The following is a 16,903-nucleotide window of genomic DNA, read 5'->3' as shown; positions in this document are numbered from 1 at the left end:
GTGGCATTGGGAGCTCTACACAAAGTGGACAGGAATGTCTTAGGGCTAGATTCTGCCACCCCTACCAGAAGTAATTCAATAGTTCAATTGCCTGCGAATAGTGACATTGAAAGCAAAAGGGGTAAGAGACTACAGGTGAATGAGAGGCAGAGTTATTATTCTTTGGGGTCTAAAAGATGGTTTTGAGCTGTGTAAGTAGCGTTCTCATTGCTTATGCAATAGCACAGTACTGATTTCTTCCTTCTCTTGAGGTTTTTGGTGTACATAAATCAGCTGGCTGGGCATTTCCTGGCTCTTGCAGGCTAACTTGTAAAGCTGACCAAGTGAAACAGTATTTTCAGTGTATTTTAGTGCTAATGTGGCAGCTGAGTATTTCCCACATCTCATAAATCCATACAGCTATAATAAAGAGGTGAGTAGAAGCAGTGGTACTAAAGTAGTGCCCACACTCAGTCACAGAGCCAGGTTTGCACTGGCATACAATGGGTGGCAGAATTTGGCCTGGGTTGTGTAAAGACCAAGATGTGTATATGTTTCCTGCTTCAGGTAATAATGTGCTAAGTTACTACTTTATGCACAGAGGTATGGAAACCTTTTTTTATGTTTTTCCCTCCCTCCCTCCTCTTTCCATTCTGTGATCCAGACACCACTAACTGTATGGAGTTGATGACTGGCAGACTTTCCAAATGTGGTAAGAACTTCCTTCCCTTCTGCCTTTTCTCCTTCCCCAGCCCCTGCTGAGCAATATAATAATGCGCCGTCCTGTCCCCTCCTCCTGCTCCCCATCCCTATCCCTGCTCTCCCACACTCTCTTCAAGAGTACCCACCCCATAACAGCCCACTATGTCTTTCACTTAACCTGGTGGGCACAAGCATATACCCCTTATTCTGTTCCTCCCCATCCATGCACAGATGCACAGGCTCCACCACAGCTTTCCACTTCATAGCACAAGTGTGTGGTGTTGCACTTGAGATTCCCTCCCTCTCTATAACCTGGGGCAGCGGTTTTCTTTTCCTCCCTTGCCCCCCCCCCCCCCTCCCCCCGCTTTTGTTTACTTGCTGCCTTTGATTCATGATTCTTCAGTCCCTTTTCTGCAGTGAAGCTGAATGCTGCCCTTGTAACTGCTGTCTCCCTTGGTTTCCTGCTCTTTATTGAGACGGGATTGCTATATTATTTAATTCTGGTTTGCATCCACTCCCTTCTTCCCCATATATCCTTGGGGTAAGACCCTTTTAAATCTTCCATAAGACACACTACATATATCTGTCAAGCACTTAGCTAGTGTAAATTGTCACAGTTACAGCCTGGTCTTGGGGAAGGATGTTGTATCTCTAATCTGGAGAGTAGTGGACCTACTGCAGATTCAGAATTTTGCTAGGAATGAGGAAAAAAAAAAATAGTTTTCTGCAAAACTTGTAGCTCAACTTGCTTGGGGTTCTGTGAATTTTGATTAACTTGTCCCTTGCCTTCCCTCCCCTCTATCCACACTTGGAATGTATTCTTTCTTTCATTACCTGTGCCCCTACTGACTCCTCCAAATACAGTAGTGGAAATACCCAAATACTTTAAGAGAGGGTTTTGTCTTATTACTTATATCTTGTACAGAAAGGTTCTGTACAAGAGAACTCTGTTCTCTTTAGATTTTCATTCTGGTACCTAGGTTGAATTCAGACATCTCTGTGAAAGGGAACACAAGCTGTTGAGGAAGCAATAACTGAGATAGTACCATTCTCTAGCTGGCCCTGCAACTCCTGCGCCATCTCTTTGTAAACTGAGGAAAGTTGTTTTGGAGTTGTTGCGGAGTCTGTAACAACAAAAGAAAGTTGTCCCAGTGGAGATGCTATTAGGTTTAGCATATGCGACTGAGATAAAATTCAGCCTGTTTCCTGTATTTCAGATGATCTCTTTCCCTTAAGTTGCAGTTTTGTCGATGGGAGTTTTCCCTTTGCTCTGAAGGGAACTCATTCAATTTCTTGTTAGAGTTTTCTGAGTTATACCATTTCAGATCTCCTCATGAAGACTCATTTAAGTTGTAGGCAGACCTCCAGCTTCTTCCTGAAGGCATCAGACAGCAAATCCTTCTTCTCCCTCAAGACTTTGTTTCTTGCCTGGATCTGGCATTCACATCATACGAAAATACTGAAATGCTGATTCTTCTGATTGCTTGGAAGTTAATTAAGCCACACAGATAACCAGCCAGTACTCTGTGTTCTCTAGATAGAGAGCATTCTTGCTCACTCCCAGTTCAGGCAGGCCCTCCAGCTGTCACAGTGTCAGCATCAATCCAACAAGGGACATAGAGAACAAGTTGAAGGCCAGCAGGAAGACTATTTTGTAACAGCTACACCACAGACAGAACACATATATATACACATATGTATATGTATGGGGTTTAATGGAGCTGCTTTCTTTAAAACACATTCTTGTTCATGTACTCACATACAACATGAGCAGTGGTGACTGCACCATGCTGAATTCCGCCCTCCTACAGGAGTGAAAAGCTATTTTCATGTGCAGGATAGCTCACCCACAGTTTAGAGAGGGGATTGAAAAGGAACGATGCATTTAGCCTATTATTGGCAAACTGTCTTCTATGACTTTGAGAACAGGGCACCCGCAGTGAAGTTAACACATTGTTCATGTAGTAATAACAAACAGTGTAAGAAAAACTATGCTATGTGGGGTTTTGATCTCAGGGGGCCTTTTTTCAGAAGAGTTAACACTGGAGCAGGAAGAGCTAATCAGATGCCTTACGCCTGGCTCAGCCATGTGAAAGCCCTGGTAGGAATAAGGAACATCTTTTCACCCACTGTAAGCCATTGAGTATTGTAATTAACAGCGAGGCAAATTTATTTAGTCCTTTAAATGTTATCTCTTCTTCTGCTAGCAGTGGTTATCAATCTGAGAAGTACTTTGCATATAGCCACTGGCACTGAAAAAAAAGTTAACATTGAACAGCAGAGGTATGACATAGGAGCTGCCAATATCCAAATAACGTAACAGCTCTATAAACCCTACCTGTGCACACTAGAAAATTGCCAACTGTTATTATTTCACAACAGAAAAAAAATAATTTGGTTCATACTAAAGCTGAAATACATGTTGGTGTGGAGTATTTGATTTTATCTTTCCAACAATTTCAGCAGGGCAGGGGACATTTCTGTTGTCAGAAAGACTAAACTGATTTCGATCAAGTCTTTAATATCTGTTCATAAGATTAAACTTACCTTGTAAAAATTAAAACCTTTACATTTAAAATGCAGCTGTAACCTGAAAATTGCCTTCAGGAGTGATACCTTCTGACTTAGCAGATCTATTCTTTGTGCATATTCAGAACCAAATCAGTTTAGTGATAAATAAGCTTTACCTTTTTATGTACTGCAGTTAAGCCTTATAAAGGCAACACAGCTATAAAAGAGCAAGCTGGATTCTGTTTCTTTTGAGGCAGGATGGAGAGAAGTGTTTACTACTGTCTAATCTGGTATTTATGTCTATCTCACTGTATAGGTTATATAATTGACAATGAGATTCTAATAGGTTCTGCAGAGCCCTTACATTAAAAAAAAGAAAACAGAAAATCAAGATAATACACAAACTGGAAAGCCCTCCAGCTTCAAGCACAAAGCTAGGAATTAGAAAGTATAATTGTAGATCGCACATTAGATATGGAGCCATTAGATCTGGAGCTCTTCTGGAGCCACACAAGCCCACAGTGGCATTTCAGTAATCTTTATTCAGATGAGTCTGTCTTTACAAATTTTAATGACTTCAAGTCCTTCAAATAGTGATCTGCGAGTCTCTCTGGGTGATTGACTCAGTAGTAAAGCTGGTGTATAGCCTCTGATAGCTCCCCTTCTCAGCCATCCCCAGTTTTTTGGAGTCCATAGCAGGTACGTTTTGCCAAGGTGCTGGCTGCTGGCAGAAAGGACTGAAAAGCCTGCCTTATTCTTAATTTACCTCCTGAGAAAAAACAGGGAGCCTGTAAATTTTCCAGTCACCACACTGTACCTCTCTGGGCCTGAATTTTATTTCCAAGTAAGGCAATCTTTGCTTCTTGTTTTCCATTCCTCCTGACACTCAGTTGTATCAGTGGCACTTCAGGGAACTGCATGATGATAAGAGGAACTATATATATATATGTATGTATATATATATACACATAACTGATGCAGCTCCAGTCAAATCATGCTATCATATTAGGCACTGAACAAACACATGTTCCTGCAAAGTCTTAGACTATAACCCTGCTGCAACAAGCTGGCCAGAAGACCTTGTGTTTATTCTTAAGTATGCTGTGTTGCAGCATACAATTCAAAACCTTGATTCCTGGCACCAGAGCTGAAAAATGAAATTTACAGATCCTTGCATGTACCAGTGGCTAGAGCCAAAATGATCTGATCAAAGGAGAAGCACAGCAAATATGAAAAGATATGAAAACTGGCCTTTCATATCTTTCCAATGTATCTCACTTAAATCTCTTGCTTCCAGTATTTAGGAGTTGACATAGCTTCCTGTTCAGAGCCATCTGAACAGGAATGGGGACAAAAGGTGATTGTCCCCATGGCCAATCACCTTTTGTGCACACAGAGCAATTGTACTGCACTAAAGGCTTCTCTTCATAGCTCCTTTCAATCATAGTTTGATTCATACAGATGCAAGCCCATGTCAGTTGTATCCCAAGGTACTTGAGAAATAAAGTGATAGTTTGTAGTTTAAAAACTGTTACATCACATTTGGATTCCAATTTTCTTCATGTAGCTTTAGAGACTTGGTGTTACTAGTAGCAGACCTGGATTTGGTGTTTTGGAAGTGATCCTGATCCATATTGGCATTAATTAGAGTAGTCCTGCTCTCACAAAGTAGTTATTTGATGGAAGAAGAGGTTGGTGGTTTGCATTCATAAAATCAGAACTGATGGCAGGAACACAGATGCTGAAACCTGGAGAAAATAATCTGTGCTGCCCTCCCAGCTGAAAGGTTCTTCTCACCACTGTTACACTGTGACGTAGTCAGAATAATACTTTTTTTTAATAGAGTTTCTGAAAAACGTGCTGGCTACTGGTCTATCAGAGCATGGCTGATTCTTCTGTCTAAATTGCGAGAGACAAAAGGAAGAAGACCCACACAAAAGATGACATATTCAGTCCTAATGGGTGGATCATGATAAGTAAGATAAATATGATTTTCCAAAGAGTTCAATCCAGGTTTCCCAGCTATCCATTCTACTAGTATCCTTTGCTGTCCCAGTGGAGGGCTCACTCCCCCCACACTGTAGTCATATGTCTTCATTCAGGTGTTGTGTTGGGGTGACATTTCTTTTCCAGTTTGTGACTCATGCCCTGTAGAAGAAGGTAACAACAAAAATAGCAACTTGGCACTAAAGAAGAATCCAGATGTATTGAACTATTTGGTACATGTCAGATCCTCTTTTGACAGCTATGGCTAGATTTTTACTGTCCAATACAAGATCTTTTCTTCTTTCTCTGTAATACCTAACACAGAAAACACGGGCATCTCTCTCTTAATTAGAATCACACTACTTTATTTATGGCAGGCAGTGCATAGGATACTTTATGTGAATATTTGCTTGCTGCACTAAGCTTAAATTTGAGATGGCCTTGCTGGAAGATTAAATCACATTTTGAAGGGATTGATTCAGAGGAAATTGGGAGGCAACATTTCTCTAGCATACACAGGTTGTTTCTCTCATTAAGAACTGGTCACAGAACTTGAAACCCATAAGATCGTATGTAAATATCCATCTGTCAGGAAAGGACAAAATCATATTATTAAGTGCCAATACATTTCTGACATTTGTATAGACAAAAAAATTGAATGAAGCAGTAGAGGTCTCTAAGAGAATGGGTAGTGGCAATACTATCATTTGCTGTGGCTTTATGAGAGTGGGTCAGCAGCTTCTCCTCTCAGCATACACTTGTGCAGGCAGATCCATGTAAAAGGACAGGCAAATAGAAAGGATGCTTGGGCTGAGTCCTTTACCAGCCAGTTTGATAGAACAGCATGAATCCAGAACAGAATCTGGCATCTATTCATCCCACGACTATCCTTGCCTGCTCTTTCAGTGCCACCAGCTGTCCAAACGAATGTATGATTCCCTCCTCTCTGTCATCATGTCTTCTCTTTTGAATATTATGTGGTGGTGCTGGATTGGCCAGAGCTATTCATGAGTAACAGACACATTTGTTTTCTGATTAATTACTTACACCTTAGCTCTGCAGAAAGTAGCAGCAAGGAAATATGCCTCATCTATTCAGGTCTTTGCTGCCTATGTTCACCTTCTCTGATTACCCAAGAGCTACTCGTCTCAGTTATATTGTTTGTGGCAGGAGAGGCTGAACTGGATCTCAGCTTCTCTGTGTGTGTATGAGAGGAGAGAGGAAATGTGCAAAGATAGAGGCAAAATGGCCATCTGGGTGCATCTGTCAAGTCACAAATGTTGGGCCACCCTCCTGCAGAGGAGTTGGAATGTTTTAGGGAGTAAGAACCAGGATAGGTTACGGAGCATTTGAATGTCAGAATGGTCATTCAGATCTGCCCAGGTGTGTAGCGACTGAAAGTTCCCACTTTCTGCTGGTAGCACTTGTGCTAACAATGTGTTATAATCTGAGTAGTTCCTACCACCAGTCTGTCTCCTCAAGTTCTTTCTTTCAGTCGGTATTTTTACTTGAAGAGTCTAAGGACTCTGGAAAATAATCTCTACTGTTACCTTTGGAAGTCACCTTTCCCAGTTGCAATTCAGGTGTCCTGCTAAGAAGCTGGAGTTGTTCTGTGGACTGTCTGTCTCCATTTTCTACTCCTAAACTGAAATGGAATCAAAACAGCTGTCCTACTAGGTAACTAACTTGGAGGAGGAGAGGGAGAGGAATAAATGGGAAAACTTGTTCTAGTCCATTTGTTGTGATAATTTATAAATCTAGTAAAAGCCACATCCATGTCTCTTGAAATGCTTCCCTGACTTCCTGTATTTTAGACAAGTACCTGTCTTGGGATTTCTGCTGTTTCTTCAGCTCACTTCAAGTGGTGCAGGATATGTTCATAGACTAGAAGGAAGTTTTGTGTTATGGCCCCCAGCAAGACATTGCAATGGTCTTCCTGTCACCCTTCTCCAGTCTAGAGGGAAGCCTCATACATCCAACCACTGAAGGAGCAAAAAATTCTTTCTGTAGCCTTCTTCAGTAGTCAGTAAGCTTCTCAAGGCATCTGTCTGATTTGGATTTGTACAATGCCTAGGCTATGGGCTCTTTAGTCTGGAGAAGACCCCTATGTAGTATTACGACTAAACAAAGAGGATAGGACACTTCTATCTTTCTGTCATCCCTTTCACTGCATATACTCTTCAAATGGGTTCTGTATTTTAAGTCTTCCGACTTTGAAGACAGAAGGGATTTTGCCAATAGAAACCAAGCAAATGGGCAAAAAATGACTAGACTTAACAAAGAGGGCTAGAACTCTGACAAAGTAGCAAAATGGATTTGGAAGGGAATGGATTATCACCCATCAAGAGAATGCTTCAATGCTTTATGTGAAAGGAGTTGTATTTTTGTTACATGAGTATCAAAATACATAGCAGGCTAGGGATGAAAAAGACAAGGGTTAAAGAGAAAGGAATGAATATAGGAAGAAAACCTCAGTAGTAGAAGCAGGCAGAAAACAGACAGAAAGGATGTGGAAGCAACAAGGAAAGGAATATGAGAAGTCAGGTTGATAAAGGGTGTCTTGGTTTCCAGTGGCACCATTTTTTCCCATTCACTTTCTCCCAAAGCCTAAGCTAAACATGCAGAAACCCAAAATTTCTCAGGCTATATAGAAAGGAAAGGCAGAGAATAATCCCGTAGATTGGGATCCACAGGTGCTGTATTAGTTTTGTGCAACTTTGTGTTTAGCACCACAAGGATTAGTGCATTAAAAATACATAGACTTGAAAGAGATGGTTTCACAGAAGTGCTTCAGGGTTTCCCTTAAGTCCATGGGAACTTTGCCATTTGCTGCAATGAAAAGAGGACCAAGTCCTTACCTGACTGTCTTAAAATGTTACAAAACAGCAGGCTCTAATCAGGGACTGAAACCTTCAGGCCTGTCCTGAAGCTGCTTGTTCACCACCTCGTGTTGTTTTCCATGGAGGACTCTGAGGGTCTTTGCAAGGTCAGGTCAGGGGCTTTGCAAGGTGCATCCTTTCCTAGTGTTAATTCTGGTGCCTGGAGTGAATGAATGACCTGATTTTCTCTTTCCTCTCCTACCTGGGTTCTCCACTTGTACTTTGTTCTCAAACCTGTGACACCACTGGGGCTAGTCAATGTCAGACAGACTTCCAAAGAATAGGTGGTAAAATAATGAGGACTGTGAAGTTTGGTACAAGCCACATGCCCAGCTTCCTTTCACATTTTTTGTATCTTGTCTCCAGCCCTGTTTCTTCATTCTGTTCAAATGCATTCACAGTTTTTACTTCTTTCATGATATTTGGCCATGATAGTGCTCTAGCACCCCTTTTAACCCATGACCCTTTCATAGGCTTCAGCGCTTGCTTTCAAACCCATTCCTGTTCCCCATTTTGCAGCATACAGCTCCTTGGTCTAACTCCAAAATGCACATACCCATCTCCTCCTAATAGATGTAAACCTTATGCTTTGAACCTTCTCTCCTGCCTCTGATCCTTCCCATGGTTTCTCACTCTTGTTACCCTTCATGCCTTCTTTGCTCTGTGTTGATGAATATCTACTCTCAATGGGAAAGAAAATCTTAGTTACAGATGCATGAAACACCAGGGAAGTTTTGAAGAATCAGTGAACCAAGCCTTCATCCTTGTCCAGAGGGAATGTGACGTCTTCTCACTTTTTGAAATAAGAGAGGCAGCCTTTTTGAGGGCCCAGATGGACTTAGAGGTATAAGAGCTTATGACACACATTGCACTGAATGCTAGGAGTGCAAGATTGATGAAAAAGCTATTCTAATCTATGATCCCTGCATTTTCAAGTCTTGTTTTACTGCATGTGTAAGTCCAGAAGAAAATAAGAAGCAAGAAGAGCAACACCACACACCATTTTCATGCTTCCAGCATAGCTGACCCATGTTTACATATCTCCAGACAAAAACGTAAGAACTCTTGTCCATCCAAAGACTAGTATCTAGACCAGCCCAAGAATGGACTAAGAAGCCATCATGTACACAACATCAATGCAATGACTGTCTATATTGCTTGGTGTATGATCAGTTCTTTCTTGACTGCAGGATAGGAGAGATTAGCTAGTATTTAATTAGAAGTCCAGATACTAAAAAAGGCAAAGGAAGGAAAGGGTTAGTGAAATGGCCTATTTTATTTTTCAGGAGCTCTCTTTAAACATCCCTAAGGATTTCTTATCTCACATTAAAATTTTAACTAAAAATGCTGATTGTAAGGAATCCAGTAGTGGTACGGGCAAAGAAAAGTAGACTGTTAAATACTTTTGCTGCAGTAAATCTCCAGACACTTGAAAGCTGGTAGGGCATGGGGAGGAGAAAGGGTGAATGAAACAGGGGCTGCATATTTTAATAGGATGATTAAAAATCCTGTACCAAGACTCAGCAAATACAAGATATACATTTTTTTAATGTTTTATTGCTTAGTTCTTGCAAGTTGTACTTTTGTTTACTGTTCCTGTCTACATGAAAACAAAAAGTTCCCCAATTCTTGCAGAGCCCTGCTTAGTCTGCCCTCTTCTTTCCCTCTAAGCTTGTTGAATAAACTGCTCAGCTGAATAACTAGCGATACTCCCCTTCCCTTTTCTCCCAATCTAGCAGTCTTTCCCTCTCCAGCATTTTTTTTAGTGCTCTTTTTCATTCTATCTGCTGACTCCATTTGCTTATGAAGATGAGGGGTCCAAAGCCACTTAAGAACCTGATCTGCCCACATTCCTGCATTCAAGAGTGAGTGTTTGCTTTCTTTTTTTTCTTCCTTTTCATTGAAAAAGAATATCCACCTAAGAGAATTAGAAATTAGTCTGAGCAGATAGAAATGAGTCTGAGCAGAACATGTACCCACAAACCTAGAACAGTTTTAGGGAGACTTAGGGAAATCTCTGAAATAGAAGTCATAGATATGGAACAGATATCACCCATTCAAAGCATTTGCACACATGTGGAAGGAAGCAGGTAGAGCTTATGAAGATCTGACCCTGAAAACAACTGAGAGTTTGATAGCCCTCCGCTTCTTAGCCAGAGATTGAGATATGTGCTTTGCCTGGTTGATTGTTTGGGCCCATCTCTAAGGCTTCAGATATTTAGGTGAATGATGCCCTTCCAGAAAGTAACAACTATTTGCTTGTGGCATTGGTGTAACTGAATGCAAGGACCAAACCAGGACCAGCAGTAAGTTAACCAGAAAGTGGCAAGTAGAGAAAGACAAGGAAATAATTCAATTAATAAGATTGAGATCCATCACTGTATATGCCAGCCATTTGATTTTTCTCACTGCCCATTAACATGCAGAAGAAAGTGGCAACTACCTGGCTAGTACAGGGCAGGCATAAAAGAGTAAAAAATTCAATTTTGCAGGGCACAAATACTAGTATTTCCTCTTTCTTTGTATAAGAGCAGTTGATGTCCATAGCATTTTCCATTACAGAGTAAGAAAGCACTCAATAAACTCTTCAGACAAGTTACTGTGCCAAGTAACAAAACAAGTTGCAACTTGCCTGATGTAGTAACCAGTTATGTTTGTAATGAAAGTGAAGGGAAATATATTACCAAGCCACCAGTGTTCACCAACTGTGGATAAATAGAGTATCTGCTATGAAGAAACCCCTTTGCTCCCAACTGAATGTTCTCAGGGATGAAAGGCTCCACTCTTCACAGCATACCGCCACATTGGAAGGCAGATACAAGAAGCTGTTACTTCTGGGAACTTGAGAATGAAACTGCTTAGGTGGGACTTAGATGATTTACATTTGTTAGAACAATGGAGCCAACAGTCCCAATAATGAGAAAAGCATCATGGGGTTTTAATGGTCATGAGCATGTATAACCCCCATGGTGTATGTTAGATAAAAAACACCTTCAATATCCATGCTCAGAGAATTTAGTGTGACTCCTCTTATGCCTGATCAGGATTAATTCTCCAATCCAAGAAAATAAAAAGAAGTGCATGCAAAATACTACCTCTCTGGTAGCAGCTGCTCCCTTTCCCTCTGTATCACCCCAGAGCATTTCCTCAGGTATGACCCTCCACATATTCTCTGACACAGAACTGCATTAACAGGATAAAACCCTGCTGCCTGGAGGCCCAAATGGCATAAAAGATTGTATTCATGTGGACGGTGCTCAGCCCATGTTCATAACCTGCATCCTGCTCCAGTGGCTGGCCATATGAGATACCTTTTCTACTTGCATGCAACCCTACACTCCTCTCTGGCTCCTGACTTTACTAGTATGGAGACTGTATTGTAGAGAGAACATGAATTCAGGACAATGAAGAAGTAGTTCTTGACCATGGTAGGTCCCAGAAATAGATGTGTAACAGCCTGTTTCCACAGCGCATTCAGAATCTTCATTTCCAGGTACCAGTTGTAAGAAGGATCTGAAAGTACTTAGAAGCTTGTAAGCATGAGCCACAAACCACACAGGCAGATGGCAATACTCATGTAAGCTCTACCTCATTTTTCAAATGCTTGGAACACCCAGGTGCTTTAAGCTTCAGTGATGAAAGGTGAGCAAGGAGATGCTCAGAAAGAAATGATGTGTAAGCAAAGAAAGCCTAATATCTGGTGTATCCAGAGAACTTAGCAAGTCTGCAGAGGAAAGCATCGGTTGGTGACCATATCAAATGCCCCGTGTTTGTAACAGCAGCAGTAAGATGGGACTTGCCTATATCCAGCATTACATTCATTGACATTTCAGTGTGGAGTGGCCAAGTGACTCCAAGTAATAGATTGAACTATTTCAGCCACATGGTGCTGTGTCCTTCTGCTAGGTGAGACAGCACTGCTCCCCACTCAGGAGAAAACCAGGACCTTCCCCCTAGGTGCTTTATGCTCCCAGCCTCTTTATTTCTGTAGGTGTCCCATCCTAAACACTCTTCCTCTTCCTGCTCATTGTCTTCATACCCCACACACCCCCACGCACGTGGCTCTGGATCTCCTCATCATGTTCTTCTCGTTAAAAACCCCATTGTTCATTTGTTTGTTTGTTCTCTCTCTTTCTCTCCTCTTTTTCTCTCTTTCCCTCTTGTTTGTTTTTTTTTTTCCTTTCTTTCTTCCTTCCTTTCTTTCTTTTTTTGTCTCCTCTGTTTTGTGTACCCAGGCAGCCCATTGAGTAACTTCTTTGACGTAATTAAACAACTTTTTTCAGACGAGAAGAACGGGCAGGTGAGCCATCCCCCCGGCACGCCAACCAAGCATAGCGCAAACAGCAAGCGGAGCGATTCCGGTTCTAATGACTATGGGTCTAGAGGAGACAATAAGTACCCTGCTGGCAAAGACAAGGCAAAGATGGTCTCATCAGTCGGCCTACAAGACCAACCTTAAATAAACACATAAAAAAATTAAATAACTTAGAAAAAAAACAAAAAGCAAGAAAGAATGAAAGAATATTCCTTAGCAAGCTAGCCTCTAAACTAGAAGGATGTATATACCTTGCCACAACAGTACAAAACTGTCTATAGACAAATTTTGTATGAAGGAATGACTGTATATATATACATATATATTTATATATGATATATAATATATATCTCAGAAACAAACACAAAAACAAACGAATGAAGGAATGAAAAGAAAGAAAAGAAAAGAAAAGGTAGCACAGATGACAAACCCAGTTCACCAGATCTTGGGTTGTGGTTTTTCAATTGGGTTTTTTTCCTCCATTTTTTTGAATGTTTTGCTTTTTTTCTCCTTCCTGATTTTTTGGGTTTTTTATTATTGTTTTTTTTCTTTTGTTTTCTTTTGTTTTGTTTCTTGTTCTGTTCATGCTCTCTCTGTGTTTCTGACGACACCACTTGTTTCCGCTCTGCTACCAGGAATTATCCCGAAAAGTTAACATGTCAGCCACGGCTTCACCTTCTGTGCTCTGCGGACACTTGTTGACGGAAGGCAACCGATGTAGACTGTCCAAGGACCAGTCCTGTTTGAGGTTCCCAGCCTCCCCTCTCCCTTCAGGAAGTGGGTTTCTCCCCCACTTCTCCCCAGACACCTCCCCAGTGCACGCCTGTTTTTCCCCCCCCCCTCTCTTTTTCTTTTTTGGTGCTCCACAAGAGAGATCCGCTCAGTTATGGGATTGCAGAGTCTGGGCTGAAAAGGGGTTGCAAATTGTTGGGAGTGAAACCTTTTCCCTTGGCAACTTCTGTCTGTGCAGCTGAACACAGCCCAGAGAGAGGGTGTGAGGAAGGAGATGGTTGTAGTGGGAGCACAATGTTTCATGAATCCAGAGCGCGTTCTCATCAGAAACCAGCCAGGAGCAACTCAGAAATAAGCGTTGAACCAAGACAGTATTGGGGAGCTTCATCACAGGATTTTCTTAACCTTCTTTTTCTCCCTGCCACCTTTTCCTTTTCTTTTGCCCCTTTTTTTTATATATACATGTATATATGTGTGTATATTTATACATAAATATACATACATATATATATATATGTACAAAATGATTGTTTTTTTTATACTATATTGTTTTGCTTTTTGACCTGCTGGAAGGGGAAAGGAGTAAACTTAGGAGGGAGAGGGGTTCGATGAATAAACACATACAAACAAAACATTAAAACTTAGGGAAAAGGCAACTTCTGGTAGCAAAGAAGAGGGACAAGACTCTGCCAAGGACTGTCTCTCCTGCCACCAGGCACAGTTGCCACTGCTGCTACTGCTGCTCCTCCTTCAACACCTTCCTCCCCACTGTCAACTCCCTGCCACTGTGCCACCGCGCTGGGACCTTCTTCAACCAGCTGGATCCTCCACCACACCCTGCATTTAGAGGCAATTGTTGTGTTGCTAGTGCTGCATTGATATCAGTATTATTATTTCTTTAAGTTACCAGTTTCATTTGTTGGCTTGGGTGATTTTTTTCTTAAAAAAAAATAAGAAAAAAAGGAAAAAGAAAAAAGAAGATGAAGAGGAAGAAGAAAAGAGACTTCTCTTGGGTTTTATTTCCTCTGTGTGTGTGTGTGTGCACATCACTGGCACTTAGTTCATCAGAGCAAGACAAGGTGGAGTCAGGGCAATGGGAGACTTAATCACAAAGCTACTGTAAACTTTAAAAATTACTGCAAGATATTTTTATAAAGTTTTGTTTGGATTTGGTTTTACTTTTGGTTTGGTTTGTTGGTATTTTTGTTTTTTTTCTTTTCGAAGGGGAGGAGGGTGGGGTTGGGTGGATGGGGACTTTTTTTTTGTGTGTGTGTTTCAGTTCTTAGGTTTTGGTTATTTATATATACATATATATATTTAAAAAATAAGCTGTGAGATATATCTTCTGTTTAATAACCGTGTAAGTGAAACACTGATTCTTATTTATTTTGGGGAGGAGGTAGAAAAAAGACACAGAAACCCCGTAAGTGTTATCTTGTGACTTTGAGAAAGAAGAATTGTTGCCTTTTTTCCTCCTCCTCAAGAGTTATGATGTGACCAAGTGTAACTTATTCTGGCCCAAGTTCAAAGGTTAAACAAACAAAACCAACGTGGTTTTACGCGTGGAAGACAAAACACAATGAAAAGTACTTCTTGACTGAGATTTTAAGAATGTAGGCTTAGCATTAGTGTTCAGCTCTTTTATGACCTTCGATTGCTGCTCGTTGGGTTCCTATGGGTGTATGTTGTATCGCAAGATTATTTTTTTTTTTTTACTGATACTGTTGGATGAGTTCTTTTTTTTGTTGTTGTCGTTTTTTTTTTTAATCATTTTTCCCCTTCTTGGACCAGTTTTACTTGTACATAGGTTTGAAGATTAAAAAGAATTTTTAAAGACACAACTGGGGCAAAGACCTTTGACTTCTGCCCCGTTTCCCCATTCCCCCAAATGGGAGGGATTTATTTTATTTTATTGGTTTATTTATTTATTTATTTTCCCTATTCTTAAAACTTTTCTCTCTCGTATTGCTGTGTGCATGTCAGACACCTGGGGGTGATGGCTGGGGAGGGGGGGAGGCAAGGGTGCAGGAGAGGGGGGCAGTTTTAATTGCATGACATTGCTGTAAATTAGTCTCTTTTGCTTTTGTTGTCTTTCCTGCCTCCGCCCTCTCTCTACTTCTCCTCCGAGCTCCCCTCCCATCACCCCCATCCTTCTTTTCCCTCTTTTCTCTTCCCTTGTGTATAGATTTTGATGCTTCTGTTACATTGTACCTCTACAAAAGGCTGGGATTTCAATACAAAATAATAATTTAAAAATACCTATATCAGCAAAACCCATGTGGTACAAGCAGGAAGGGGATTACTTACACAAGATATAAGAATAAATGAAAGCAATACCTCTTGTTATCCTTCCTATTTTGTACTTTAAAGACACACGCGCGCACACACACATATACAGACACAAACTGACATTATTTAATGGTTTAAAATGGACAGAAAAATCTGATGTATCCCTTGTTAAATAACTGTGAGCAACTTTAGTTCAAAAACCAATAAATTCATTCAGTAAAGATATTAGCTGTTGAGTGTCCTGTTTATGTCCATGAAAACAAACTTCTCACCAGTGCCAGATCCAGTAAGTACTGTATCACAGCTTTCTATATCAGAAGAGCTGAAGACGGCCAGCATGTAAGCCAACATCCTCCCAGCCGTGGCATTAACATCATCCCGCAGCACGCGCTCCACCTTCACAACACAGAAGCGCCACGTGTGGGCAAAAAAGCATGACAGCTCAACCGTCTATGCCTGGGCTTTTACAGCAATGATGTGTTGAAAAAGATTAATCTAAGTTACAGAGCAAACACACACCCCCTAGATCTGATCTGTACTGAAAACTTGCTGCTTGTGATCATTCTTGTCGCTTAACCTGAGCTTCTCACGTTGCTTCCAGATTTAGCATAGGAAGGATTTTTCCACCCTCCCTGCCTGCAACGCTGTCAGTCACATGCATTTGAAAAAGCTTATCAGGTATGTTGCTGGCTTGTATTGTGTTTGGGGTTTTCTTGCTGTTGATGCGTGTGGCTGCTGTCTTGTCACACACCTCTCAGCTTTTTGGTCTTTACCTTTATGCTGGTTTCGTAACTCCTTCTACCACAGCAACCTAGTGGTTCACCTCTTGGACTCAGAGGTGCATGCCAAAAAGTAACACAGACCTGTGGGGTGCTTCCCTACTCAGCTGGGGTGAATATGGTAGGCCCAAGCCCATAGCAAGGATAGAAAGGCTCTGCAGATGGATCTGGACAGGCTGAATCAATGGGCCTTTGCCAATGATATGAGGTTCAACGAGGCAAAGTGCCAGGTCCTGCATTGGGGCCACAACAACCCCATGCAATGCTACAGGCTTGGGGAAGAGTGGCTGGAAAGCTGCTTGGGGGAAAAGGACCTGGGGGTGCTGATTGATGGCCACTGAACATGAGCCAGGTTATGCCCAGGCAGCCGAGAAGGACAACAGCATCCTGGCCTGTATCAGAAATGGCATAGCCAGCAGGGCCAGGACAGTGATCGTCCCCCTGTACTCAGCACTGGTGAGGCCACACCTCAAATCCTGTGTTCAGTTCTGGGCCCTTCACTGCAAGGGAGACATTGAGGTGCTGGAGCGGGTCCAGAAAAGGGCAACAAAGCTGGTGAAGGGTCTGGAGAATAAATCTTATGAGGGGCAGCTGAGGGAACTGGGGGTGTTTAGTCTGGAGAAGAGGAGGCTCAGGGAGGACCTTACTGCTCTCTCTAACTACCTGAAAAGAGGTTGCACTGAGGTGGGGGTCAGTCTCTTCTCCCAGGTTACAAGCCCTAGGATAAGAAG

At 41.6% G+C, this 16,903-nt stretch overlaps 1 protein-coding gene across 13 annotated transcripts in view; it reads left to right on the top strand.

The window, feature by feature from the left end:
* The window catches only part of BRSK2 (BR serine/threonine kinase 2), a 325,977-nt gene extending 310,359 nt beyond the window's left edge, over window positions 1–15,618 (top strand). For 4 of the 13 annotated variants that reach the window (XM_057412868.1, XM_057412864.1, XM_057412863.1 and 1 more), the window contains 3 exons: window positions 644–691; window positions 12,293–12,357; window positions 13,008–15,618. In XM_057412868.1, the coding sequence (XP_057268851.1) occupies window positions 644–691; window positions 12,293–12,357; window positions 13,008–13,346 (452 nt within the window). In that variant the 3' untranslated portion in view covers window positions 13,347–15,618. Of the gene's footprint in view, window positions 1–643; window positions 692–12,292; window positions 12,755–13,007 lie in introns of those variants that run through there. The other 9 variants (XM_057412862.1, XM_057412871.1, XM_057412870.1 and 6 more) reach the window with 7 other exon arrangements.
* Window positions 15,619–16,903: the final 1,285 nt, after the last annotated feature.

This window comes from Pezoporus wallicus, unplaced genomic scaffold (genome assembly GCF_028554395.1).
Source record: "Pezoporus wallicus isolate ANWC-B61680 ecotype Strahan unplaced genomic scaffold, APGP_CSIRO_Pwel_v1 scaffold_6885, whole genome shotgun sequence".
NCBI lineage: Eukaryota > Metazoa > Chordata > Aves > Psittaciformes > Psittacidae > Pezoporus > Pezoporus wallicus.
The sequence above is the reverse complement of the archived record's forward strand: the minus strand, read 5'-3'. Positions and strand labels throughout refer to the sequence as shown.